General features: G+C 44.0%; 1 protein-coding gene across 1 annotated transcript; it reads left to right on the top strand.

Moving 5' to 3' along the window:
* Positions 1-723: 723 nt before the first annotated feature.
* Positions 724-23960, top strand: LOC121477855 (signal-regulatory protein beta-1-like). Its single transcript, XM_041732385.1, has 5 exons — positions 724-793; positions 8773-9126; positions 11590-11910; positions 12504-12833; positions 23704-23960. Exons 1-5 carry the CDS (start codon positions 724-726, stop codon positions 23832-23834), a joined length of 1206 nt encoding a protein of 401 aa, XP_041588319.1. The 3' UTR covers positions 23835-23960.
* The last annotated feature ends 1952 nt before the right edge of the window (positions 23961-25912 follow it).

The raw sequence follows: 25912 nt of genomic DNA, 5'->3' as shown, positions 1-25912 counted from the left end.
GAGCCATTTCTGGACCAGACTTCATTTTTTTTAAATTTTTATTTATTTATGATAGTCATAGAGAGAGAGAGAGAGAGAGAGAGGCAGAGACACAGGCGGAGGGAGAAGCAGGCTCCATGCACTGGGAGCCTGATGTGGGATTCGATCCCGGGTCTTCTGGATCGCGCCCCGGGCCAAAGGCAGGCGCCAAACCGCTGCGCCACCCAGGGATCCCCCAGACTTCATTTTATCCGAAGTTCTTTAGGCCCTGTCAAACCTATTTCTTCCTCCAGCTGAGCAGCTCTTGGTGGAGAGTGGTACAGAATGAGGCCACAAGTCAGCCACTCCCAAGTGTCCTGGGCTCAGGAGTTTGGGACACAGCCACCAACCACAGATTCTTCTTGGCCTGGGGCTCCCAAGTGGAGGATCACCCTGAAGACCTCAAGATGGAGGGAGGGGCCCAGTGCAAAGGGCAGATGACCCAGGAGGGCAGGAAGCATCATTTCTGCTGGGCTTGTCCACTCTCTCTGAAACATAAGAAGAGGCCCTCCTCACCCTGTGAGGTCTTCTCTGCATGACTTTTGTTTCACAATCCAGAAGCAGAATGCTCCCTCACAGCCATGTCGCTGCATCAGATGTTTCCTCTTACATCACAAGACGGGCGGGCTTTTCCTCTCCATAGAACAGAAGCCTGTTCTCCCCAGCACACACATTTGTATAGAGCAGAGTCCTCAGGCCTCCACAATGTCAGCTCCTGCCTCCGGACTCAGCTCTCCTACTTACCTGCTGCTGGCTCTGCTGTTGGGACTCACAGGTGAGCATTGCCTTAGGGAAACTCTTCATTCTCTGCTCCCTCAATCTCCCCTACCCTTGGACATTTAGGGCCTCCAGGTGTGCTACCCAGGCCTGCCACAAAAGGCCAAGGACTGGGTGTCATCTGAGAGCATGAAATAAGGGCTAAGAGCATTCCCTCCATGGATCCATCACCTGTAGCTAGTTACCAGAGGCATCCAAGCTTCATTCAGCAGCAAGAACAATTTTGCATGTATTATATGACCTAATCTTCATGACGTCCCTGCCTGATAGCTCAGACTGTACTCCTGATTGCAGATGAGGAAACTAAGGCAGAAAGAGCAATGCGCCCAATGTCACCTATGAAGTCAGCAGCGCAGCTAAGATTCATGTCCAGGCCACCCAGCTCCACAGATCATTCTGTTAACCATATCATGCTGCTTGGCCCTCAATGGAGGTTAACTGCAGAAATGTTAGAAAACAGAGAGGCAAACAGAAGAAGAGCCATCACTTATCACACTCAGAGGTCTCAGAGTTCCACTTGTACTGTGTGTACTCCCAAACTTTCATTAATGAAGTGTTAGGTGTTATATATGTGTCCATTTTTTTTTACTGAACTTTAACATGTATTACAATTTCATTTAATCCTCAAAGTACTCTATATATTAGCTTGCTTAGCCATACTTTTTAAAAAGAAATTATTTATGGAGCTTGGGTCACTCAGTCCTTTAAGTGTCTGCCTTGGGCTCAGGTCATGATCCCAGGGTCCTAGGATGGAACCCCATGATGGACTCCTTGCTCAGCAAGAGAGTCTGTTTCTACCTCTCCCTCTGTCCCTCCCTACCACTTATTCTCAGAGTCTCTCTCTCTCTCTTGCTCTCTCTCAAATAAATAAATAAAAAGAGAGAGCAAGATCTAGAGAAATCATAGAGCGAGAGGAAAAGGGAGAACTGACTCACCACTGAGCAGAGAGCTCAACGTGGGGGTAGATCCCCAAACCCTGAGATCATGATCTGAGCCAAAGGCAGGCACTTAACCAACTGAACCACCCATGCGCCCCTAGGCGTCACTTTATATATGTTTGAGAACACACTTATGTGTATGTATGTATGCATATGAGTGGGCATGAGGAAAAGTACATACCCCAGGGATCCCTGGGTGGCGCAGCAGTTTGGCGCCTGCCTTTGGCCCAGGGCGCGATTCTGGAGACCCGGGATCGAGTCCCACCTCGGGCTCCCGGTGCATGAAGCCTGCTTCTCCCTCTGCTTGTGTCTCTGCCTCTCTCTCTCTGTGTGTGACTATCATAAATAAATAAATAAATAAATAAATAAATAAATAAATAAATAAATAAATAAATAAAAATTTAAAAAAGTACATACCCCAAGTGTGCACGCACACAGGATTCTTGAAAACACTATCTGTATTTTTCTCTTCACATCAGGTCCGGTCTACACAAGATGCACATTGAACAGATGCTTGGTTCCCTGTCTCTCAGCTATTCACCCTCTTTTTTACTTCTCCTAATGCACGGCTCTCCCTCCACCAAGCTCTTTTTTTTTTTTTAAAGGTTTTATTTATTTATTTATTTATTTATTTATTTATTTATTTATTATAGTCACAGAGAGAGAGAAAGAGAGAGAGAGAGAGAGAGAGGCAGAGACACAGGCAGAGGGAGAAGCAGGCTCCATGCACCGGGAGCCCGACGTGGGATTCGATCCCGGGTCTCCAGGATCGCGCCCTGGGCCAAAGGCAGACGCTAAACCGCTGCACCACCCAGGGATCCCCCTCCACCAAGCTCTTAAGCAAATTTCTCTCTTGGTAAAATGAATAGAAATTTGGACATTACTATCTTGGAAATCTTCCATGCTGGATTGGGGACAGGAGGAAAAGGGGGATATAAAATGCAAAGACTCCTGTCATATGATCTGCAACTATAATTATACCCATATCTACATCCTGATCCCAGTCATCTAGTGCCTGATGATGCCTCCATAACTCAGGAAATCTCATAAGTCATAACTTTCCAATTTCTTGAACACTCACCATGTGCTACCCATACCTGAAAATGCATGTCTGTTATGTCATGTGATCTTTGTATCCAACTTAGACTTTTTCTTTTCTTTTTTTTTAAATTTTTATTTATTTATGATAGTCACACAGAGAGAGAGAGAGAGGCAGAGACACAGGCAGAGGGAGAAGCAGGCTCCATGCACCGGGAGCCCGACGTGGGATTCGATCCCGGGTCTCCAGGATCGCGCCCTGGGCCAAAGGCAGGCGCCAAACCGCTGCGCCACCCAGGGATCCCCCAACTTAGACTTTTTCATCACCCCTACCTTATAGATAAGAAAAGGAGACCCAGAAAGGTCCAAGGTCTTTCAGTGGTAAATGATAAGGCTAGGATTTGAGCTCAGGCAGTCTGATTCTAGGTCTCATGGATCTAACCATTGCTCTTCTCAAACTCTGTGGCCCCACTTCCATCCCATGAGATTTCTACAGAACTGCCAATGGTTGTAGGGAAGAGTGGGGTGGGGGAAGAGCATTTGTGGTTTGTTTCTCTCAGCTTTTTTGCTTCCTGGGTATATGCAAGTAGTTTCTCCCAAGGCAACTATGTGGGAATCTCAGCTTCTGATATAATTTCCAGAGAAATTCTCCATTGAAAATAGACTTTAAGGTCTTGGGAGTGGGGCACACTGGGCAATTCACATATTACAGAAATATTTCCTATATACCTACTTGGTGGCTAGAACTATTACATGAACTTAGGTCACACTGTGGATAAAAGAGACAAAGTAGTTGCCTTCATGCTAGATCCTAGTGAAGGAAAAAACAGGAAAAAATAGACATAAATCAATAGATGACAGAATACAGAAAGTAATGAGCATTAAGAAAAAAGCATGATGGTGTAAGTAAATAAGGCAATGAGAGAATCTTCCAGGATGGGTGTATTTAAACAGGTAGCCTGAGTGGGTATCAGTGAGAAGGGAGATTTGAGCAAAGATTATAAGAAGGTGGGGGAGTGATCCATGTGATTTCCTTGGAGAAGAGCCTTCCTGAACAGCATGAGAACAACATGTAAGTAGAATTCTCCAACTCTGTTCAAGGATTTGGGCTTTTATTCTGAGTGAAATGGTTGCTATTGCAATGTGTTTTGTTTTTTGTAGTAAGCGTTTTTATTTCTTTTTTTAAAATTAGTTTCAGCATTAGAATTTAGTGATTTACCAGTTGCATATAACACCAAGTGCTCGTTCCATCAAGTGCCCTCCTTAATGCACATCATGCAATTATCCCTTCCCCCCAACCACCTTCCCTCCAGCAACCTCCAATTTGTTTCCTAGAGTTCACCCTCTCTTATGGTTTGTCTCCCTCTCAATTTTCATCTTGTTTTTTTCCTTCCCTTCCGCTATGTTCACCTATTTTGATTCTTAAATTCCACCTATGAGTGAAATCATATGGAAGTTGTCTTTCTTGGACTGACTTACTTTGCTTTCACATCGCAAGGTTTTGAAGACAGAAATGACATGATCAACATGAGTTTTAAATTATTTTAGCATTTGATTGATAATAGAGTACCACAGAACATAGATGGAAGCAACTAGAGCATTAGAGGTCATTGCACTCATGCAAACAACGAAAAGAGGTTTCATGAAGACAGCAGACGGCAGAGAAAGGGGAAAGAGGTCAGATTGTGGGTACATGCAAAGGGGAGCCAACAGGATTTCCTGATGCATGGAATTTGGGGTGGGAAAGAAAGGCTCCAAGGGCTTGGGACCTGAGCATCTGGGAGAATAATGTGTCTCAGTTAAGATGTACAAGGATGTGGGGGACTGAGGAGTTCAGTCTGAGATGTGTTAACTGTGAGAGGTTTTGTTTGTTTGTTTTTGAGAGGTTTACTTCTATCTAAGAAAAATGTTGAGTGGCTGTTTGGACATACAAATTGGAGTTCAGGGGCAAGGCCTGGGCCACAGATGAAACATGAGGATTATTGATACATAGATGGCAGAGTTTTCACCCTTTCCTGGCTCCTCTTAACCTTCTGATTCCTCTTACTTCTTGCCTTCCATATTCCCTCCGTTTCTCCCTCCACGATACATTACTATTACTTATCATTTTTATCTTAGAAGTTCAGCTTTCTCACCTCAATCTTCTGCAGTTTCAGAAACCAAACCATCTGATGTTCTTGGCATATCCAAGATCTGCCTGTAATAATAGCATATGCTCTCCTTAGAGTCATTTTTGGTAGCAAATAGTACTAAGTGCATGGTTTTTACTAACTCACACTCTGCAAAGGTGAACCACAGATTTTCTCGCTGAGGAGTAGCTAAGAAATAGAAAAGAACACTGGGTGTATGTGTGGTGCCACAACAGCCTGCTCCTCTGATTTATATCCCTGTCTGGTCTTCAGAATACTTGAAGTAAAAAGGAGTGATTTTGTATTTCTCGATGTCTCCAGAGACTGACTAGTCACTGAGGCAGGTAAATCCAACTGCAAAGTCTTGCACTCGCAGTTAAATGATTGCCTGAAGGTGATTCATGTTCCTTCAATGCATAACTCAATTGTCCAGACATAGGATCCCCTACAATTCTTTTCAGAACACGAATTTGAATCTTCTTGTTATTCTTACTTGATTGCTCCCATGGTTCTATCTCTCCCTTCAAGGGCAGGTTTCTCAAATCTACTAGCCTGTTTTTTCTTGAGTCATTTAGTACAATCGATGGACTCTACATGGGGTGATCCCTTTGTTTGAATACATATATCTTATTGAGCTAAAATTTAGATAACATGAAATCTTGTGTTTCAACCATTTTCAGTGGCATTAAGTACATTCACAATATTGTGAAACCAGTACAGCTGTACATTTCAGGAATGGTTTCAATACCTTAAGCAGACACTATGCACCCATTAAACATGAATTCTCCATTCTTTTTCCCCCATAGCCACTGACAACCTCTATTCTACTTTTTTGTGTCTGTGAGCTTGTCTTTTCTAGGTACTTCATATAAGTGGAATCATATTCTTTTTTTTTTAATTTTTTTTAATTTTTATTTATTTATGATAGTCACAGAGAGATAGAGAGAGAGGCAGAGACACAGGCAGAGGGAGAAGCAGGCTCCATGCACCGGGAGCCCGACGTGGGATTCGATCCCGGGTCTCCAGGATCGCGCCCTGGGCCAAAGGCAGGCGCCAAACCACTGCGCCACCCAGGGATCCCTAAGTGGAATCATATATTTGTCTTTTTGTATCTGCCTTATTTCACTTCAAGTATTTTTTAGATTCATCCATATTCTAGGACATACTAGACTGTCATTGCTTATAAAGGCTGAATAAAGGTCCATTGTATATATCTACATACAACTTTTATTTACCTATTCATCTACTCATGAAAATGAATTTTGTCTGCTACCTTTCAGTTATCATCAATAATGCTGCTATAAACATTGATGTACAATTATCTCAGTACCTTCTTGTAATTTGGGGAAGGGGGTATTTACCTAAGAATGGAGTTGTTGGATCATACGGTAAATTATATATACTTAAACTTTAAAGAAAACATTACTGTTTCCACAGTGGCTGCATCGTTTTATATTCCTACCAATGGTGTACAAGAATTTCAAATTCTCTACAACTTATGCAACACTTATTTTCTGATATTTTTGTATTATATTTTGTTTTGCTTTGTTTTGATTTTGATAAAAGCCATTCATTCGAAGGAATGAAGGGTATCTACTATGGTTTTGAATTTCATTTTTTCTAATGACTAGTGAAGTTCAACATCTTTTCATGTAAACATTCTCACCATTTGAATATCTTCTTTGGACAAATGTCTTTTCTAGTCCTTCGTCCATTTTTTAATTGGGCATTTTGTTATTTTGTTGTTGAATTATAGGAGTTCCTTATATATGCCGATTATTAATCCTTTATGAGACATGCACTTTGCAAATATTTTCTCCCATTCTGTGAGTTGTCTTTTCACTTTTGATATTGTCCTCTGCTGCACAAATTCTTAAATTTTGGTGAAGCCCTATTTATATGTTTTTTTTATTTTGTTATGTATGCTTTTGGTGTCATGTCATTTTGGTGGTATTATGCTTTTGGTGTCAAGAAATCATTGCCAAATCCAATATCATGAGTTTTACCTACAGTTTTTTTCAGAATTTTATAGTTAAGTTCTTACGTTTAGATACCTTCATCCAACTCGAGTTCATTTACTTATACAGATAGGGTGAGGGTTCAACTTCATTCTTTTTTTTTTTTTTTTTTTTATGATAGTCACAGAGAGAGAGAGACAGAGAGGCAGAGACACAGGCGGAGGGAGAAGCAGGCTCCATGCACCGGGAGCCCGATGTGGGATTCGATCCCGGGTCTCCAGGATTGCGCCCTGGGCCAAAGGCAGGCGCCAAACCGCTGCGCCACCCAGGGATCCCTCAACTTCATTCTTTATATATAGATATCCAGTTTTCCCAGAATCTTATGTAGAAAAGATTATTCTTTTTGGGGGAGGGTTAGTCAGTCTAGCTAAAGTTTTGTCAACTATGTTGGTCTTTCTGAAGAACTACTCCTGGGCTTCCTGATTTTCTCTGTTGCTTTCCATTCACATTGTAGTTATCTCTACACTAGTCCTTTTAGTTTCCTTTATTCTGCCAGCATTTGGGTTTGGGGTTTATTTTTCTCATATTTTTCTGATTTATTAAGATGATAGTTGTTAATAGATTTGTGATCTTTCCTTTCTTTAAGTGTAGACATTATAATTATAAATTTCCCTCTAGTGCTGATTTCACTGCAAACTGGCATGTTCTCTTTCCATTTTCATTCATGTAAAGGTATTCTCTAATTTCCCCTGTGATTCCTTCTTGGCCCTTTTGATTTTTTAAGAGTGTGTTGTTTTATTTCAATATATTTAAGAAATCCAATTTCTTCTTCTCCGTCCAGGAGATGAGTGTGGTCAGCACAACAATGGTCCTCAAAAGACATTCATATCCTAATACCCAAAACTTGTGAATAGTTTTAAACAGCAAAAGAAATTTTGCAGGAATGATTAACTTAAGACTCTTGACATGAGGCAATTATCCTAATTCATCAAAGTGGCCCTGGTATATTCACAAGGGTCCTTTTAAGAAGGAGGCAGGAAAGTCAACATTATAGAAGGACAAGAGACAATAGAGGCAAAATTTAGAGTGATAGGAAAGATGGGAACAATAAGTAAAGAATGTAGTTAGCTTCTAGAATTTGGAAAAGCAAGGAACAGCCCTCCAGAAGAAATGCAACCTGGCTAACCCTTGGTGTTAGTCCAGCCACACCAATTTTGGACTCTAGATCTCCAGAAGTATAAAATACCACATATATGCAGTTTCCAGGCACTATATTTTTAATAATTTGTACAGCAGCATTTGGAAACTAATATAACATGATTGCACTACGGGGGAAAAATCCCAGAGATTTGAAACACTGTTTTGTTTCTCATTTAAATTACCTGTTCCTTGTGTATTGGAAGCTCTGCCACCACTGCCACTCAAGTATACAGACTAATGAAGGGACCCCAGCATGTGGATGTGCATGTGGAAGAGGAAGCTGATCCATAGAGGTTCTTGAAGTTAAATGCACAGCCCAGAAAATATATCCATCCCTTTAGCTCACACACAGTGGTCTAAGGAGGTATTATGGTCCCACTGAGTGCAAGGGACCAGAAAGTGCAACACTCCATGAGGCTGGAAATGGACAACCAGAAATATTTGGTGAAACATGATGCTTTCAGTGAGTGATGAGGCACTCAGACGTGCTGTGTGCCACATCACTGAGTCTCTCTGTCCCTTAGTTTCCTCATTTGTGATAGGGTCTCACCTTATAGGCTCATTGTGAGGGTCACATGCCATGTATGTGCAATGCGCTGAGTCAAGGCCTGCTCACGGGGTGCACTCAATCAATGAGCTGCTGTGAATAAACCCTTGAGGAAACATGCAGGATCACATAAGGATGGATAAATACTGCTTTGTTTCCCCCTCCAGATGTGGCAGGTGAGGTGGAGCTACAGGTGATCCAGCCTGAGAAGTCAGTGTCTGTTGCAGCTGGACAGACTGCCACTCTGCGCTGCACCCTGACCTCTATGCTCCCCACTGGGACGGTTAAGTGGTTCAGGGGGACAGGACCAGGCCGACAATTAATCTTCAGCTTCAAAGGAGGCCACTTTCCCCGAATAACAAATCTTTCAGATGTCACAAAGAGAAACAACATGGACTTTTCCATCCGCATCAATAACATCACTCCAACAGACACGGGAACCTACTATTGTGTAAAGTGCCAGAAAGGAAACCCCGATGTGGAGTTCAAGTCTGGACCAGGCACTCAGGTCACTGTGAGTGGTGAGTATGGCATGACATCCTTCTTCCCCTGATTGTGACAAGTCAGTAAGAATGTCCTCCCTCCATTGTCTGAGTAACAGCTAAGAATCAGGTGTTGTAGTGGGTGCCCCTGATTTCAGCCCCTTCCACAGATCAGAGAAGTTGAGGCCTAGAGATGTTATGCTATTTGCTCAAGGTGCCCCACTAGGGAAACAGTGGGAAACTCTAGAATCCCAGTCTGAGGGCTCCACAGCTCTTACCTTTTCCAATACTAAACAGTCCTCTGGTTCCAGGAATGAGGGAATGAAAGTCTGAGTGACTTGTCTAGTCACCAGGTCTGACCTCAACCCTGGCTCCAGAGAGCACTCCCCTCAATGTATTACTGTTCTCTTTACTCAGCACTTATTGAGCACCTGCTGTATACAGGTTCTGCTCTGTGCTGGGGAAGCAGCAGGGAACAAAACAGGCAAGAGCTTCTCTCTCATGAAGTTTAAGTTCCCTTCCCTTCCGGTGAGGACATATACACCCAGGGCAGAGAAGTGGGTCAATGTCTTTCTTTCAGCTTCAGAAAAAATCCGCGAGAAGAGGCACAGGCTCATTGTTTACTCTGACAGCCCAGGTTGGAGAAGATGCCAGATTTTGGGCCTTTGCATGAGTCTGTCCAGAAAATCCTCAGCAGTTTACTGACTGACTATACAACAACTGAGTCTCCCCACAGCCCCTGAACATAGGCAGGGAATGTGGTTTTATCCTGAAGGTGCAGGTATTACAGAAGTTCCCAGTGGTGTATCCCTTGCCAGGCACCACAGTTAGTACATGGCTCCACTGCCAGGCAAATTTGTGCCTCTGAGGCACTCCTTCCTCTTCCCCAATCTGCCCAGATGGTGTTGCCCTAGATGGGAATGGATGGAGACAGTGGGGCCATCTCAGCCCCTTTTACAGGTGAGGACACTGAGGCTCAGGAAACCTAACCTGAGCAGGCAGAGGAGACAAGATTTAACCCAAGTAGCCTGACTCACAGCCTTGTTCTTTGCACAATCACTGTGCTGGTCAGAGTGGGAGAAAATTCTAACTTTTCTCCTGAAAATCTTGTATTGTTCTCTTTTTCAGCAGTAGGAATTTTTTTCCCGCCCCTCAGCAGTAGGAATTTTAAAGCAATATGAGAGGTATTTGGTAGCTTTGCACCCCCAGATCAGACAGATACACTTACATCTCATGAATTGTTAACCCTGTTGCTTGAGGACATGGTTCATCACACCCAAGAGCATCAGGAGTCTTTCCCATTGTGTAATGTTGCTCCTTCACTGAGCAGCCTGGGACAGTAGCTTAGACAACAGAGCAGAGGAGCCACTACAATCCCAGCAATACTGGGCATCCCATTCATGGCTCTGCAGACTGGGGATGATTGGGAGACACATCCTGGAGGGTGTCTGGGGCCCCATGAGCAAAAGAGTTCATATTCTAGACTCAGCTATAGGGACCCCACATCTTTCCTCTGTTGCTGGAGGGTCAGCAGGTCTGGACACCAAGAGGGACTCTCACCATAACTGCTTGCAGGGGAGACTGTCAGAAGGACAAGGAAGGTAGAGGTCACTGTTGGGCTGGGAAGTTAGGACACTTACTCTGTTGTGGACAAGAAGACTGGAGGTCATAGGAAGTCCCCCAGGAATGCAGGGGTAGGAGTAATCCCTTTGTAGCTGGATCAAAGTAGTTTGGCTCCTTGGTGAGGTATAGACAGAGACTAGCCCAGGAGAGTTCCCTTAAAAAGTTGCCTTTATTTGTACAGATAAGGAGATCACAGGGAGTGATTTCCAAGGCCATGACCCCAAACGTCAAGCAGGCTCCATTTATTAGGGTTTGAGATCAATATTCAGAGAGGGATTTAACATTATAATGAAGCTGACTTAACTGTCAGCCACATTCTGATTTTTCTGCTCCTTTCATCTGCATTTCCATGTTAAATTCCAAACAACTACATCATTGCCTCACTTGCCCCTCACAGCAACCCCAGGGAAAGAGAAATGCCTGCTGTCCCATTTCACAGATGGGGAAGCCGCACTGTGCCATGTCCACACCTCTGGTCAGCCAGCCAGCCTGGTTCTGGCTTCCATGGGGTCCTGCTCCGCCCCTGCTTCCCCTGTAAGGAAGCTGCACAGGCTATCTGAGGTTTCCAGGGAGGCAGCGAGGAACCCTGGATACCAAGAGTGAGAGCCATCAGAAATGTCCTTCCTGTGCCCAGATTGGTGGGAAGTCACCTGGCAGAGGAGAGAAGGCACTGTGAACTCAGGCCTGGAACTGCACCTGAGCCCCTGCGCCCAACTCACAGTTCAGCTCTGGAAACTCGTGTCCTCCTCTGTATGATAAGGAGATGACACTGCTCTCCTCACACTATCAGGAGGGCTGAGGCTTCTCCACAGTGTCACACGTATGGTTAGTGCTGATGACCACAGTCATGCTTACTGTTCATTGATGCTCCTCTTGTAGCCAAACCCTCTCCCCCTGTGGTGTCTGGCCCCATGGCCAGGGCCACGCCTCAGCAGACAGTGAACTTCACCTGCAAGTCGCATGGCTTCTCCCCCAGAAACATCACCCTGAGATGGTTCAAAAACGGGAATGAACTGACAGCCTCTCAGACCACTGTGTACCCAGAGGAAGACAACGCTTCCTACAGCATCTCTAGCACAACCAAGCTGGTGCTGGCCCCGGAGGACGTTCACTCCCAGGTCATCTGCGAGGTGGCCCATGTGACCCTGCAGGGGGGCCCTCCTCTTCGTGGGACTGCCAACTTGTCTGAGGTCCTCCGAGGTAGATCCCCCTCATCCCCAATCCAATCCCAGGTCTGGCCCCCAAGCCTAGGAGCCTGCCCTTCCCCCACTCTGCTACAGGCCTTCCATTGCCTGGAGTCTGACTCCTGTCAGACCCTCCCAGTCACCCTGCGACTAGATGTACACTCACCTCCCCTGTTTCCATGGCAGCTGCCTGGTGAACACCTACCACGTGCCAAGCACTGTGCTAGGCAGTCTCATTTGCTTTACCATAGCACTTCCAATTATTGAGCACCTGCTGTAATCCAAGCCACCGCGTGCTTGGTGATTTCATTTGTTTTGCTACAGTTACTCTGTTTTAACTGCATGCCAGGGGCTTGCAGTGTGTCTTGATTTCACTCATTCTTGACCTAATAGGAGCTATCGGTCCTTGAGCTCCTACTGTGTGCCGGGCACTGTACTTAGGGATGTCATTCATATGCGAAGACTGCCCTCAGTATTTGAGCACCAGCTGCATGCCTGGCAGTGTTCTGGGTGATTCCCTTGCTGTGTGGTGGGAGCTAAGTACTCAAGCCCCTCCCCTGTGATGTGTCTGTTCCATAAGGTCAGAGCTTCTGCTCTGTGCTGTTTCAGTTCCGCCCACCTTGGTGGTTGCCCAGAAATTCGTGGCAGGGGATCAGGTGAATGTTACTTGTGAAGCCAAGAAGTTCTACCCACAGCATCTGCAGGTGACTTGGTTGGAAAATGGAAACATGTCCCAAACAGAAACAGTCTCGAGCTTCATAGAGAACAAGGATGGGACCTTTAACTGGATGAGCTGGCTCCTGGTAAATTTATCTGTCCACATGGAGGAAGTGGTGCTCACTTGTAAGGTGCAGCATGATGGGCAGCGGGCAGTTGCCAAAAGCTGTATACTGGAGACCTCTGCCCACCAAAAGGACCAATGCAGAGATAAAAACTTTGGTGAGACTCAATGCCAGGTGACCTGGTATTTAAATTTTATCTTTTCTTTTTTTATGTGAAACTTAACAATTCATGCTTAGACTATTCCAGAAGTCTATAAATACAAAGTAAAATGTGCATTGTGTTCCCTTCCCCCAAAGCCCACATGCCAAGAATGACCACTGGTAAGAGTTTGGTACATATCTTTATAGATCTTTTGATATAAACACACATGAGAGAAAGAAATAAGAGGAGAAGGGAGATGATCCTGTTGTTAGTGTCCTACCTCCTGCTCCCTCACTTGACAAGGATTATGTCAGGACATAGGCCAGCCACCCCCTCTTCCTGCTCTTTCTTACCTGGGTCTGGTCTCTATCCCATCTAGACCTTTTCATCTTCAACCCAGCAAACATCTCTTAAAACTAGAAGTATTCAGAAGTTGCATCATTTTGTCCACTAATGGGTGCACATCTAGTTGCAAAGAGTCCATAATTGTGTGCTCATGTGATTGATGACATTAGTTTTTCTACAAAACCAACACCATTACATAATATGAAAAATTATCAATAATTCCCTCTTGAGTCAGGGATATTTTAAACCCCTTTATATGATCTGTGTCCATATCTGCAGAACATATTTCCAATATTTTCTAATTTAAGCTGGATTTAGCATTGCTGGCGAGATTTCCTTTTTTTTTAATAAATTAATTTTTTATTGGTGTTCAATTTACCAACATACAGAATAACACCCAGTGCTCATCCCGTCAAGTGCCCCCCTCAGTGCCCGTCACCCATTCACTCCCATCCCCCCGCCCTCCTCCCCTTCCACCACCCCTAGTTTGTTTCCCAGAGTTAGGAGTCTTTATGTTCTGTCTCCCTTCCTGATATTTCCCACACATTTCTTCTCCCTTCCCTTATATTCCCTTTCACTATTATTTATATTCCCCAAATGAATGAGGGCATACACTGTTTGTCCTTCTCCGATTGACTTACTTCACTCAGCATAATACCCTCCAGTTCCATCCACGTCGAAGCAAATGGTGGGTATTCATCGTTTCTAATGGCTGAGGAATATTCCATTGTATACATAAACCACATCTTCTTTATCCATTCATCTCTTGATGGACACCGAGGCTCCTTCCACAGTTTGGCTATTGAGGACATTGCTGCTAGAAACATCGGGGTGCAGGTGTTCCGGCGTTTCATTGCATCTGAATCTTTGGGGTAAATCCCCAACAGTGCAATTGCTGGGTCGTAGGGCAGGTCTATTTTTAACTCTTTGAGGAACCTCCACACAGTTTTCCAGAGTGGCTGCACCAGTTCACATTCCCACCAACAGTGTAAGAGGGCTCCCTTTTCTCTGCATCCTCTCCAACATTTGTGGTTTCCTGCCTTGTTAATTTTCCCCATTCTCACTGGTGTGAGGTGGTATCTCATTGTGGTTTTGATTTGTATTTCCCTGATGGCCAGTGATGCAGAGCATTTTCTCATGTGCATGTTGGCCATGTCTGTGTCTTCCTCTGTGAGATTTCTCTTCATGTCTTTTGCCCATTTAATGATTGGATTGTTTCTTTGGTGTTGAGTTTAATAAGTTCTTTATAGATTTTGGAAACTAGCCCTTTATCTGATACGTCATTTGCAAATAACTTCTCCCATTCTGTAGGTTGTCTTTTAGTTTTGTTGACTGTATCCTTTGCTGTGCAAAAGCTTCTTATCTTGATGAAGTCCCAATAGTTCATTTTTGCTTTTGTTTCTTTTGCCTTTGTGGATGTATCTTGCAAGAAGTTACTGTGGCCAGTTCAAAAAGGGTGTTGCCTGTGTTCTCCTCTAGGATTTTGATGGAATCTTGTCTCACATTTAGATCTTTCATCCATTTTGAGTTTATCTTTGTGTATGGTGAAAGAGAGTGGTCTAGTTTCATTCTTCTGCATGTGGATGTCCAGTTTTCCCAACACCATTTATTGAAGAGACTGTCTTTTTTCCAATGGATAGTCTTTCCTCCTTTATCGAATATTAGTTGACCGTAAAGTTCAGGGTCCACTTCTGGGTTCTCTGTTCTGTTCCATTGATCTCTGTGTCTGTTTTTGTGCCAGTACCACACTGTCTTGATGACCACAGCTTTGTAGTACAACCTGAAATCTGGCATTGTGATGCCCCCAGATATGGTTTTCTTTTTTAAAATTCCCCTGGCTATTCGGGGTCTTTTCTGATTCCACACAAATCTTAAAATACTTTGTTCTAACTCTCTGAAGAAAGTCCATGGTATTTTGATAGGGATTGCATTAAACGTGTAAATTGCCCTGGGTAACATTGACACTTTCACAATATTAATTCTGCCAATCCATGAGCATGGAATATTTTTCCATCTCTTTGTGTCTTCCTCAATTTCTTTCAGAAGTGTTCTATAGTTTTTAGGGTATAGATCCTTTACTTCTTTGGTTAGGTTTATTCCTAGGTATCTTATGCTTTTGGGTGCAATTGTAAATGGGATTGACTCCTTAATTTCTCTTTCTTCAGTCTCATTGTTAGTGTATAGAAATGCCATTGATTTCTGGGCATTTATTTTGTATCCTGCCATGCTACCAAATTGCTGTATGAGTTCTAGCAATCTTGGGGTGGAGGCTTTTGAGTTTTCTATGTAGAGTATCATGTCATCGGCGAAGAGGGAGAGTTTGACTTCTTCTTTGCCAATTTAAATGCCTTTAATGTCTTTTTGTTGTCTGATTGCTGAGGCTAGGACTTCCAGTACTATGTTGAATAGCAGTGGTGAGAGTGGACATCCCTGTCTTGTTCCTGATCTTAGGGGAAAGGCTCCCAGTGCTTCCCCATTGAGAATGATATTTCCCGTGGGCTTTTCGTAGATGGCTTTTAAGATGTTGAGGAATGTTCCCTCTATCCCTACACTCTGAAGAGTTTTGATCAGGAATGGATGCTGTATTTTGTCAAATGCTTTCTCTGCATCTAATGAGAGGATCATATGGTTCTTGGTTTTTCTCTTGCTGATATGATGAATCACATTGATTGTTTTACGAGTGTTGAACCAGCCTTGTGTCCCGGGGATAAATCTTACTTGGTCATGGTGAATAATTTTCTTAAGGTATTGTTGGATCCTATTGGCTAGTATCTTGTTGAGAATTTTTGCATCCATGTTCATCAGAGATATTGGTCTGCAATTCTCCTTTTTGGAGGGTCTTTGTCTGGTTTTGAAATTAAGGTGATGCTGGCCTCCAAGAACGAATTTGGAAGTATTCCATCTCTTTCTATCTTTCCAAACAGCTTTAGTAGAATAGTTATGGTTTCTTCTTTAAACATTTGATAGAATTCCCCTGGGAAGCCATCTGGCCCTGGACTTTTGTGTCTTGGGAGGTTTTTGATGACTGCTTCAATTTCCTCCCTGGTTATTGGCCTGTTCAGGTTTTCTATTTCTTCCTATTCCAGGTTTGGTAGTTTGTGGCTTTCCAGGAATGCGTCCATTTCTTCTAGATTGCCTAATTTATTGGCGTAGAGCTGTTCATAATATGTTTTTAAAATCATTTGTATTTCCTTGGTGTTGGTAGTGATCTCTCCTTTCTCATTCATGATTTTATTAATTTGAGTCTTCTCTCTCTTCTTTTAATAAGGTTGACTAATGGTTTATCTATCTTATTAATTCTTTCCAAGAACCAACTCCTGGTTCTGTTGATCTGTTCCACAGTTCTTTTGGTCTCAATTTCATGGAGTTCTGCTCAAATCTTTATTAACTCTCTTCTTCTGCTCGGCATGGGGTCCATTTGCTGTTTTTTCTCTAGCTCCTTTATGTGTAAGGTGAGCTTTTGTATTTGAGTTCTTTCCAGTTTTTGAATGGATGCTTGTATTGCGATGTATTTCCCCCTCAGGACTGCTTTTGCTGCATCCCAAAGATTTTGAATGGTTGTATCTTCATTCTCATTAGTTTCCATGAATTTTTTGAATTCTTCCTTAGTTTCCTGATTGACCCTTTCATCTTTTAGCAGAATGGTCCTTAACCTCCACGTGTTTGAGGTCCTTCCAAACTTCTTGTTGTGATTTAGTTCTAATTTCAAGGCATTATTGTCTGAGAATATACAGGGGACTGTCCCAATCTTTTGGTATCGGTTCAGACCCGATTTGTGACCCAGTATGTGGTCTATTCTGGAGAAAGTTCCATGTGCACTTGAGAAATATGTATATTCAGTTGAGTTTGGATGTAAAGTTCTGTAACTATCTGTGAAATCCATCTGGTCCAGTGTATCATTTAAAGCTCTCATTTCTTTGGAGATGTTGTGCTTAGAAGATGTATTGAGGGTAGAAAGAGTTAGATTGAAGTCCCCAAGTATAAGTGTATTATTATCTAAGTATTTCCTCACTTTGGTTGTTAATTGGTTTAAATATTTGGCAGCTCCCACATTCAGGGCATATATATTGAGGATTGTTAAGTCCTCCTGTTGGATAGATCCTTTAAGTATGAGATAGTGTCCCTCTTCATCTCTCACTATAGTCTTCGGGGTAAATTTTAGTTTATCTGATATGAGGATGGCTACCCCCTGCTTTCTTTTGAGGACCATTTGAATTGTAAGTGGTTCTCCAACCTTTTATTTTCAGGTTGTAGGTGTCCTTCTGTCTAAAATGAGTCTCTTGTAGACAGCAAATCGATGGGTCCTGCTTTTATTTCTTTTTTTTTTAATTTTTTATTTATTTATGATAGTCACAGAGAGAGAGAGAGAGAGGCAGAGACACAGGCGGAGGGAGAAGCAGGCTCCATGCACCGGGAGCTGATGTGGGATTCGATCCCGGGTCTCCAGGATCGTGCCCTGGGCCAAAGGCAGGCGCCAAACCGCTGCACCACCCAGGGATCCCATGGGTCCTGCTTTTTTATCCAGTCTGAAACCCTGCGCCTTTTGATGGGGTCATTAAGCCCGTTCATGTTCAGAGTTACTATTGACAGATATGAGCTTAGTGTCATCATGATATCTATTCGGTCCTTGTTTTTGTGGATTGTTCCACTGAACTTCTTCTTAAAAGGGAATTTTAAGAGTCCCCCTTAAAATTTCTTGCAGAGCTGGTTTGGAGGTCACATATTCTTTCAGTTCCTGCCTGTCTTGGAAGCTCTTTATCTCTCCTTCCATTTTGAATGAGAGCCTTGCTGGATAAAGTATTCTTGGTTGCATGTTCTTCTCATTTAGGACCCTGAATATATCCTGCCAGCCCTTTCTGGCCTGCCAGGTCTCTGTGGAGAGGTCTGCTGTTACCCTAATACTCCTCCCCATAAAAGTCAGGGGTCTCTTGTCTCTTGCTGCTTTAAGGATCTTCTCTTTATCTTTAGAATTTGCAAGCTTCACTATTAAATGTCGAGGTGTTGAACGGTTTTTATTGATTTTAGGGGGGGATCTCTCTATTTCCTGGATCTGAATGCCTGTTTCCCTTCCCAGATTAGGAAAGTTTTCAGCTAGGATTTGTTCAAATACATATTCTGGCCCTCTGGCCCTTTCGGCCCCCTGGGGAACCCCAATTAAACGTAGGTTTTTCTTCCTCAGGCTGTTGTTTATTTCCCTTAATCTGTCTTCATGGTCTTTTAATTGTCTGTCTCTTTTTTCCTCAGTTTCCCTCTTTGCCATCAACTTGTCTTCTATGTCACTCACTTGTTCTTCCACCTTGTTAACCCTCGTCGTTAGGACTTCTAGTTTGGATTGCATCTCATTCAATTGATTTTTAATTTCTGCCTGATTGGATCTAAATTCTGCAGTCATGAAGTCTCTTGAGTCCTTTATGCTTTTTTCTAGAGCCACCAGTAGCTGTATAATAGTGCTTCTGAATTGGCTTTCTGACATTGAATTGTAATCCAGATTTTGTAACTCTGTGGGAGAGAGGACTGTTTCTGATTCTTTCTTTTGAGGTGAGGTTTTCCTTCTAGTCATTTTGCTCAGTGCAGAGTGGCCAAAAACAAGTTGTATTGGGAAAAGGAGAAAAAGAGAGAGAGAGAAGGAAAGAAAAGAGAAAAAGAAAGAAGAAAAAAGGAAGAAAAAAAGAAAAAAAGAGAAGAAAAAGAAAGAAAGGTGAAAAAAAAGGGGTGGGAGAAGCAATCAGAAATCAAAAAAAGAAAAAAAAACACGGGGGAGTATCTTATGATTCTGTATACTTTAAGTCCCTTGACTTCGCCTGGAACTTGTCCGTCTAGCTGGTCTTCTGGGGGAGGCGTCTGCTGTGCTGATTTTCAGGTGTTAGCACTTGGGGGAGCTGCTCTGCCCATGCCTGGTGCAGGGCTCAGTGGGGGTTGTTTACCCCGTGAGGCCCCAGGAGGAACAACCCCAGTGGCTACTGCAGCTCTGGAAACCTGGATTCAGCTCCCGCAGTAACTCCAGGGCTCTCGGTCTGCAGGGCCTCGAGGTTCCGGGGCGGGGCCGCTGATCCGCTTAGCTCTGTGCAGGAGTGTCCTTGCTGTCCTGGGCCCTCCCGGCCTCTGCCTGTCCCAGGGGAGGCCGGATCCTGGGCTGTGTCCCGGCGCCCAGTGCTCCCGGCCTGCGCTGTTGGATTCGCGCTTCTGCCCCGCAGCCCCCTCCGCGGAGCCGCCGCCCGAGCCCCTCCGAGCTGCTCCGGGTCCCGCCGTGCGCGCTGCAGCCCTTAGGGAGCTCGGCGCACTCTCCTGCGCACGCAGGTGTCTGTTAGTGTCCCAGGGAGCCCGAGGGCATCCCCGCCCTCCTGGGGTCCTGCTCTAACTCCCTGCAAGCCCCTTTCCGCCCAGGAAGGTTGGTGCAGCTCCTGCTTCTCCAGGACGGGGCTCTCCTGTCCTGGGGACACTCGCCCCGGCCCCTCCCCTTTGGAGGCCTTTTGTTTCTTTATTTCTTTTTCCCCGTCTTCCTACCTTGATAGAAGCGCGAACTCTTCTCACTGTAGCGTTTCAGCTGTCCTCTCTGTAAATCTCAGGCCGAATTCGTAGATTTTCAGGATGATTTGAAGGTTATCTAGGTAATTTGGTGGGGACAGGTGACTTGGGGACCCTACTCTTCCGCCATCTCGCCCCTCCCCGCTGGCGAGATTTCCAAATAACTCTCAGGCTCCTTGGCTGTCTACCCTTGTCTGTCTCTCCTGCCCTTTCCTGTGGCTGGTGAAGGTAAGAGGGCAATGACTTAAGGTATTGTGCATTTGAATTTCATTTTTCTCTATTGTGTCCTGGAGATTTTGCAGTTTGTGCATTGCTCCTCAATGACTACTGAAAGCAGTTTTCCATAGAATTTACTGGTTTTTTATTGGTGTGTGTGTGTGTGTGTGTGTGTGTGTGTGTGTGTGTGATGCGTGTGGGGGGCCGCGGGTGGTGGTTGAGATGCCATATTTGGACACAAATAGCTATGCTTCTGCCTTGTCCTCAGCAGCTCACAAGTGCCCTGAGGGCTTTGAATGCTTTAGCCTTAATGTTCCTATCCCACATCTCAGTATCTATTCCCATATTTCCACATCATGGCCCTATTCTGGCAGGGCAGGTGCACTGTAACTGAGAGTTCAATCCTCTCTACAGTACTGGTGCTTATGAGTATGTCGGACCCAATTATGTACTCAAGCTTTTTCTGCCCTCCAGCTCTAAGAGGCAATAGTCTACAGTGTTGCCCAGAAGTCCTCTGATGTTTACACACAACCTTTCATGTGTGATCAGTTGGTCTTCAGGTTGTACTATCTTTCTGCGACAGATTGATGCCCAGCAATAGCCATTCAACCTGTAGTTCTTATAATTACAACGCATTTCCAGAATACCAGGGTACTCCCCTCTTCTGCTTACACTGTCCCAGGACAACACAGTGAGGTTTCAGCAGTGACAATAGCAGGGCTACCTGGGACTTACCTTTCTACCTTCCACAAGAGCTGGGGGCTTCTTGGCCAGCCAACTGATAGAGACCCAAGTTCAAATCTGCACATTAGAGAGGGCTTTCCAGATCCCTCCCAGACAAACTCCACGTCAGGTGCCCTGGGAAGCAGACTATAAGATGTTATTAGAAGGAAAATTCGCTATGGAGTGCCCCCTGATCCACATGCATGAGAAAGAGGAGGCAGGACTGGTGCCTCTCATGCATGAGAAAGAGGAGGCAGGACTAGTGCAGCACAACAAACATGGCTTTGGACAGATTGCTGGCTAACTGTATGCTCTTTGTGAGTTGTTTTAAATGTAATGAAAGATCTAAACCTCTATACTCCCACTTCTTCCAGTCCTCTAATGCGGGCTGCCCTCTAGAAGCAGGTGCAAAGTGGGCAATGCAATTCTTTCAACAGAGAAAGCCCAGAGGGCCATCCAGCTGAGGCCTGCCATCCTACAACAACCCAGGGGCAAATATGGTGAGGTCTCTGCTCCTTCCTTTAAGATTATCCCATATATTTCAAAAAATTATTTAAATTTCTTTATGTAAGTAAAAAGCAAAATCTGGTCATCGTAAAACAAATCTTTTTTTTTTGTATATTTTTTATTGGCGTTTGATTTGCTAACATATAGCATAACACCCAGTGCTCATCCCATCAAGTGCCCCCCTCAGTGCCCATCACCCAGTCCCCCCATCCCCCCACCCACCTCCCTTTCCACCACCCCTTAATTGTTTCCCAGAGTTAGGAGCCTCTCATGTTCTGTCTCCCTCACTGATATTTCCCACTCACTTTCTCTCCTTTCCCCTTTATTCCCTTTCACTACTTTTTATATTCCCCAAATGAATGAGACCATATAATGTTTGTCCTTCTCCAATTGACTTACTTCAGCATAATACCCTCCAGTTCCAACCACGTCGAAGCAAATGGTGGGTATTTGTCGTTTCTAATGGCTGAGTAATATTCCATTGTATACATAAACCACAGCTTCTTTATCCTTTCATCTTTCGATGGACACCGAGGCTCCTTCCACAGTTGGCTATTGTGGACATTGCTGCTATAAACATCGGGGTGCACGTGTCCCAGCGTTTCACTGCATCTGTATCTTTGGGGTAAATCCCCAGCAGTGCAATTGCTGGGTCGTAGGGCAGATCTATTTTTAACTCTTTGAGGAACCTCCACACAGTTTTCCAGAGTGGCTGTTTACATTCCCACCAACAGTGCAGGAGGGCTCCCCTTTTCCACATACTCTCCAACATTTGTTGTTTCCTGTCTTGTTAATTTTCACCATTCTCACTGGTGTGAGGTGGCATCTCGTGTGGCTTTGATTTGTATCTCCCTGATGGCCAGTGATGCAGAGCATTTTCTCATGTGCTTGTTGGCCGTGTCTATCTTCTTTGATGAAATTTCTGTTCATGTCTTTTGCCCATTTCATGATTGGATTGTTTCTTTGCTGTTGAGTTTAATAAGTTCTTTATAGGTCTTGGATACTAACCCTTTACCTGATATGCCATTTACAAATATCTTCTCCCATTCTGTGGTTGTCTTTTAGTGTTGTTGACTGTTTTTTTTTTTTCTTGCTGTGCAGAAGCTTTTTATCTTGATTAAGTCTCAATAATTCATTTTTGCTTTTGTTTCCCTTGCCTTCATAGAAGTATCTTGCAAGATGTTGCTGTGGCCAAGTTCAAAAAGGGTGTTGCCTGTGTTCTCTTACAGGATTTTTTTCTTTTTTCTTGTTTTTTTTTTTTTTTTAGATTTTATTTATTTATTCAGAGAGACACACACACACACACAGATTGAGAGAGAGAGAGAGAGAGAGAGAGAGAGAGAGAGAGAGAGGGAGAGACAAGGGCAGAGGGAGAAGTAGGCTCCATGGAAGGAGCCCGACATGGGACTTGATCCCAGGTCTCCAGGATCAGGCCCTGGGCTGAAGGGAGATGCTCAGCCACTGAGCCACCCAGGGATCCCTCTTCTCTAGGATTTTGATGGAATTTTTTTTAAGATTTTATTTATTTATTCATGACAGACACAGAGAGAAAGAGAGAAAGAGAGAGGCAGAGGCACAGGCAGAGGGATAAGCAGGCTCCATGCAGGGAGCCCGATGTGGGACCCGATCCTGGGGCCTCAGGATCACACCCTGGGCTGAAGGCAAGTGCTAAACCACTGGGCCACCGTGGCTGCCCGATTTTGATGGATTTTTGTCTCACATTTAGATCTTTCATCCATTTTGAGTTTATCTTTGTGTATGGTGTAAGAGAATGGTCTAGTTTCATTCTTCTGCACGTGGCTGTCCAATTTTCCCAGCACAAAAGGCAACAAATCTTAAGCTAGGCTTCCAGATCCAACTTTCTGTGCTCAACAGAAAAATGTCAACTGATGTTGGCACTGGCGTCGAGATTGGCAGGATGGGTTTTGAACACCTCCCCCCAAATATTAGACCCCATTTCCTTGCCTCTCCAGGATGCTATCCAAGAGCAGGTCTCATGAGGTCAGGCGACCATGAAGCCTCCCTTAGCACTTGAGTGCATGGGCTCATCAAGCCCCATGCATGGAGCAAAGCCTTGCACCTTTCTCACCATGACACCTGTCCTCACTCCACTCAAGGTCAGGCTGACATTTATTTCTATGATCCTAAGAGTTTGGACTTATTTTGGCCCAGAGACAAAGTCTGAGTCATCCTGTATAGGACAGCAGTGAGGGACTCCCTGGGTTTGAATCCACTCATCTTATGACCCTCTCTAAATTATGAGCCTGTTCCTTCACCAGAAAGAGGATATAGGATCGGGCCCATAGGTCCTGGGGAACAAGTAAACCATGTGTGCATTTTACTAGGCACTCATTCTCTCCACCTCTTCCCTCAAGAAGGCAGCCTGAGAAAGGATTAACAAAATGGGGAACTTCTTATCCCAAATTCTGCCTGAGTCTGACTGCAGGGAAGATTCATGACCTTTAGAGAATTGATGAAGCCAGTCACCTCAGATGGAGTAAGTGGAGGCTCAAGGGAATGGACGCCTGGGTGCCCCATCTAATGGTGTCTCTGGTCCATTCATTTTCAGACCCAAAGCTGTCTACTCTACTCCTGGTGATTGTCTTCCTGGGCCCCAAGCTGCTGCTGCTCATCACTGTCTCTGCCACTTATGCCCACAGGAAGCAAGGGCCTGACTATGAGTTTGTAAATAAAACTTGAACCATGTGTTGGGAGACTAATGTTATTTAACTGATCTGTGGCAACTGACATCAGCACCATGCAAAGTGAAAACTGCCTATGTGTGTTTGTCTCTTCCTCAAATAGGATGTCGACTCTGACAGAGAAAGGACTATCTGTGTCCTCAGTTGCCAGAACAATGACTGCCATGTGTTAGGTCATCACATTATTTAAAAGTAAATTGGTGACTACTTCTTTGAAAACATGTTTCTATTAAATATCGATTTTAAAATAAAATATTTCTTCATTCCATCACGTGGTGCATGTATCTAAAACCATTTTGCTAAATAATACTCTTTTAGGAGCTTAAAAATTCTCATAAACCATATCAGAAAACCATATTATCCAGAGTGTAAGCAAGTGGAATTTAAAAAAAAATAAATCACTGATTGGAGTATGTCAAACGAGCACAAGAATAGCCTGGAAGAGCCCTCAATGGCCAAACTACAACATTTTGAGCAACAAAGAAGTAAAATAATATCTGGCTCTTCCATGCCCCAAATGTTCTTGTCCTCACAAAACTGAGTTTTGGAATTCTCAAGCCCACATCATGGTGTTAGAAGGTGGGGGCCCCTGGAAGGTGAGCAGGTCATGAGTGCTCCACCCTCATGAGTGGGATTAGCCTTTAAAAAAGAAACCCCCTGAGAGCTCCCTAGCCCCCCTTCTACCGTGTGAGGACACAATCAGAAATCCATAAAGGACCCTCTCCCAACCAGACAGGCCGCCTGATATTGGACTCCAGCCTCCACAACAGTAAGCAAGAATTTATTTATAAGCAACCCAGGCTGAGATATTTTGTTATAGCTGCCTGAGTTTGCTAAGACTGGTTATAGCTTCACACATAAAATAAATATCTTTGAGCCCATATTGATATAAATAAATAATTGAATAAATAATTGAAAAGAAAAAATGGCCTGTGCAAGAAACTCTGAAATTATTTAAACAGATACTTTACCCTAAGGAAGGGAAACTTAACTGCCCACTCCTGACATCCAGGCTACTTGAGGTGACTCCCTTCCAAAGAGGACAGAATGGGAGGACATATGACAAACATAACTCAGCCAGGTAATCACAAGTTTGCCAATAGTCATGAATCATGGCCATAGTGTTCACACTGATATAATGTCATGAAAACAGCACTTTTTCTCTTCCTCCCCAAACCCATCACCCCAGTCTGCTTATGAGAAGAGCATCTGACAAATTGAAAAGAGAAACATTCTATGATATACCTGAGTAGCACTCCTCAAAACTGACAGGCCATCAGCCACAAGGAAAGTCAGAGAAGTTGTCACAGCTGAGAGGAGCCTAAAGAGACATGACAAGTAAATATAATGTGGTACGGAATTCTGGAAGACAAAGGGACATGCAGGTAAAAACTAAGTAAATATTTTCTAGGCTGAATGTTTGTGTCTCTCCCAAGTTCACATGTTGAAATCTAATCACTTTTCTTGGGATCCCTGGGTGGCGCAGCGGTTTGGCGCCTGCCTTTGGCCCAGGGCGCGATCCTGGAGACCCGGGATCGAATCCCACGTCGGGCTCCCGGTGCATGGAGCCTGCTTCTCCCTCTGCCTGTGTCTCTGCCTCTCTCTCTCTCTCTGTGACTATCATAAATAAATAAAAATTAAAAAAAAAAAGAAATCTAATCACTAGTGTAATGGGATTTGGAGGTGGGATCATCGATGGGTAATGAGGTTGTGAGCGTTGTGAGGGTCCTCATGAAAAGAGGCCAGCTCATCCCCACCCCCATTCACCAGGTGAAAATACAAGTAGTTGGCAGTCTGCAACCACAAAGAGGATTCTCTTCACAACCCAACTATCCTGGCATGCTGATCTCAGACTTCCAGCCTCCAGGACTGTGAGAAATAAGCTCCTGTTCAAGGCATCCAGTTTGTGATGTTTGTTACAGCAGCCAAAGCTACAACAAAATCTGAATAAACCATGCCCTTTAGTTAATAATAACGTACCAATATTGGTTCATTAATTATCACAGATGCACCAAATTACTGTAAGATGCTAATAAGAGGAGAAATTGTGTGCAGCTATATATTAGAACTCTGTAC

This window comes from Vulpes lagopus, chromosome 18 (genome assembly GCF_018345385.1).
Source record: "Vulpes lagopus strain Blue_001 chromosome 18, ASM1834538v1, whole genome shotgun sequence".
In the NCBI taxonomy this organism is placed as follows: Eukaryota; Metazoa; Chordata; class Mammalia; order Carnivora; family Canidae; genus Vulpes; species Vulpes lagopus.
This window is presented reverse-complemented; position numbering and strand designations above follow the sequence as displayed.

Bases quoted from the DNA above. Each gene is read 5' to 3' on its own strand.
- LOC121477855 (XM_041732385.1), top strand. From the start codon at position 724: ATGTCAGCTCCTGCCTCCGGACTCAGCTCTCCTACTTACCTGCTGCTG. The intron at 9,127-11,589 runs GTGAGTATGGCA...CTCCTCTTGTAG, and splicing joins CACTCAGGTCACTGTGAGTG to CCAAACCCTCTCCCCCTGTG. The intron at 12,834-23,703 runs GTGAGACTCAAT...ATTCATTTTCAG, and splicing joins ATGCAGAGATAAAAACTTTG to ACCCAAAGCTGTCTACTCTA.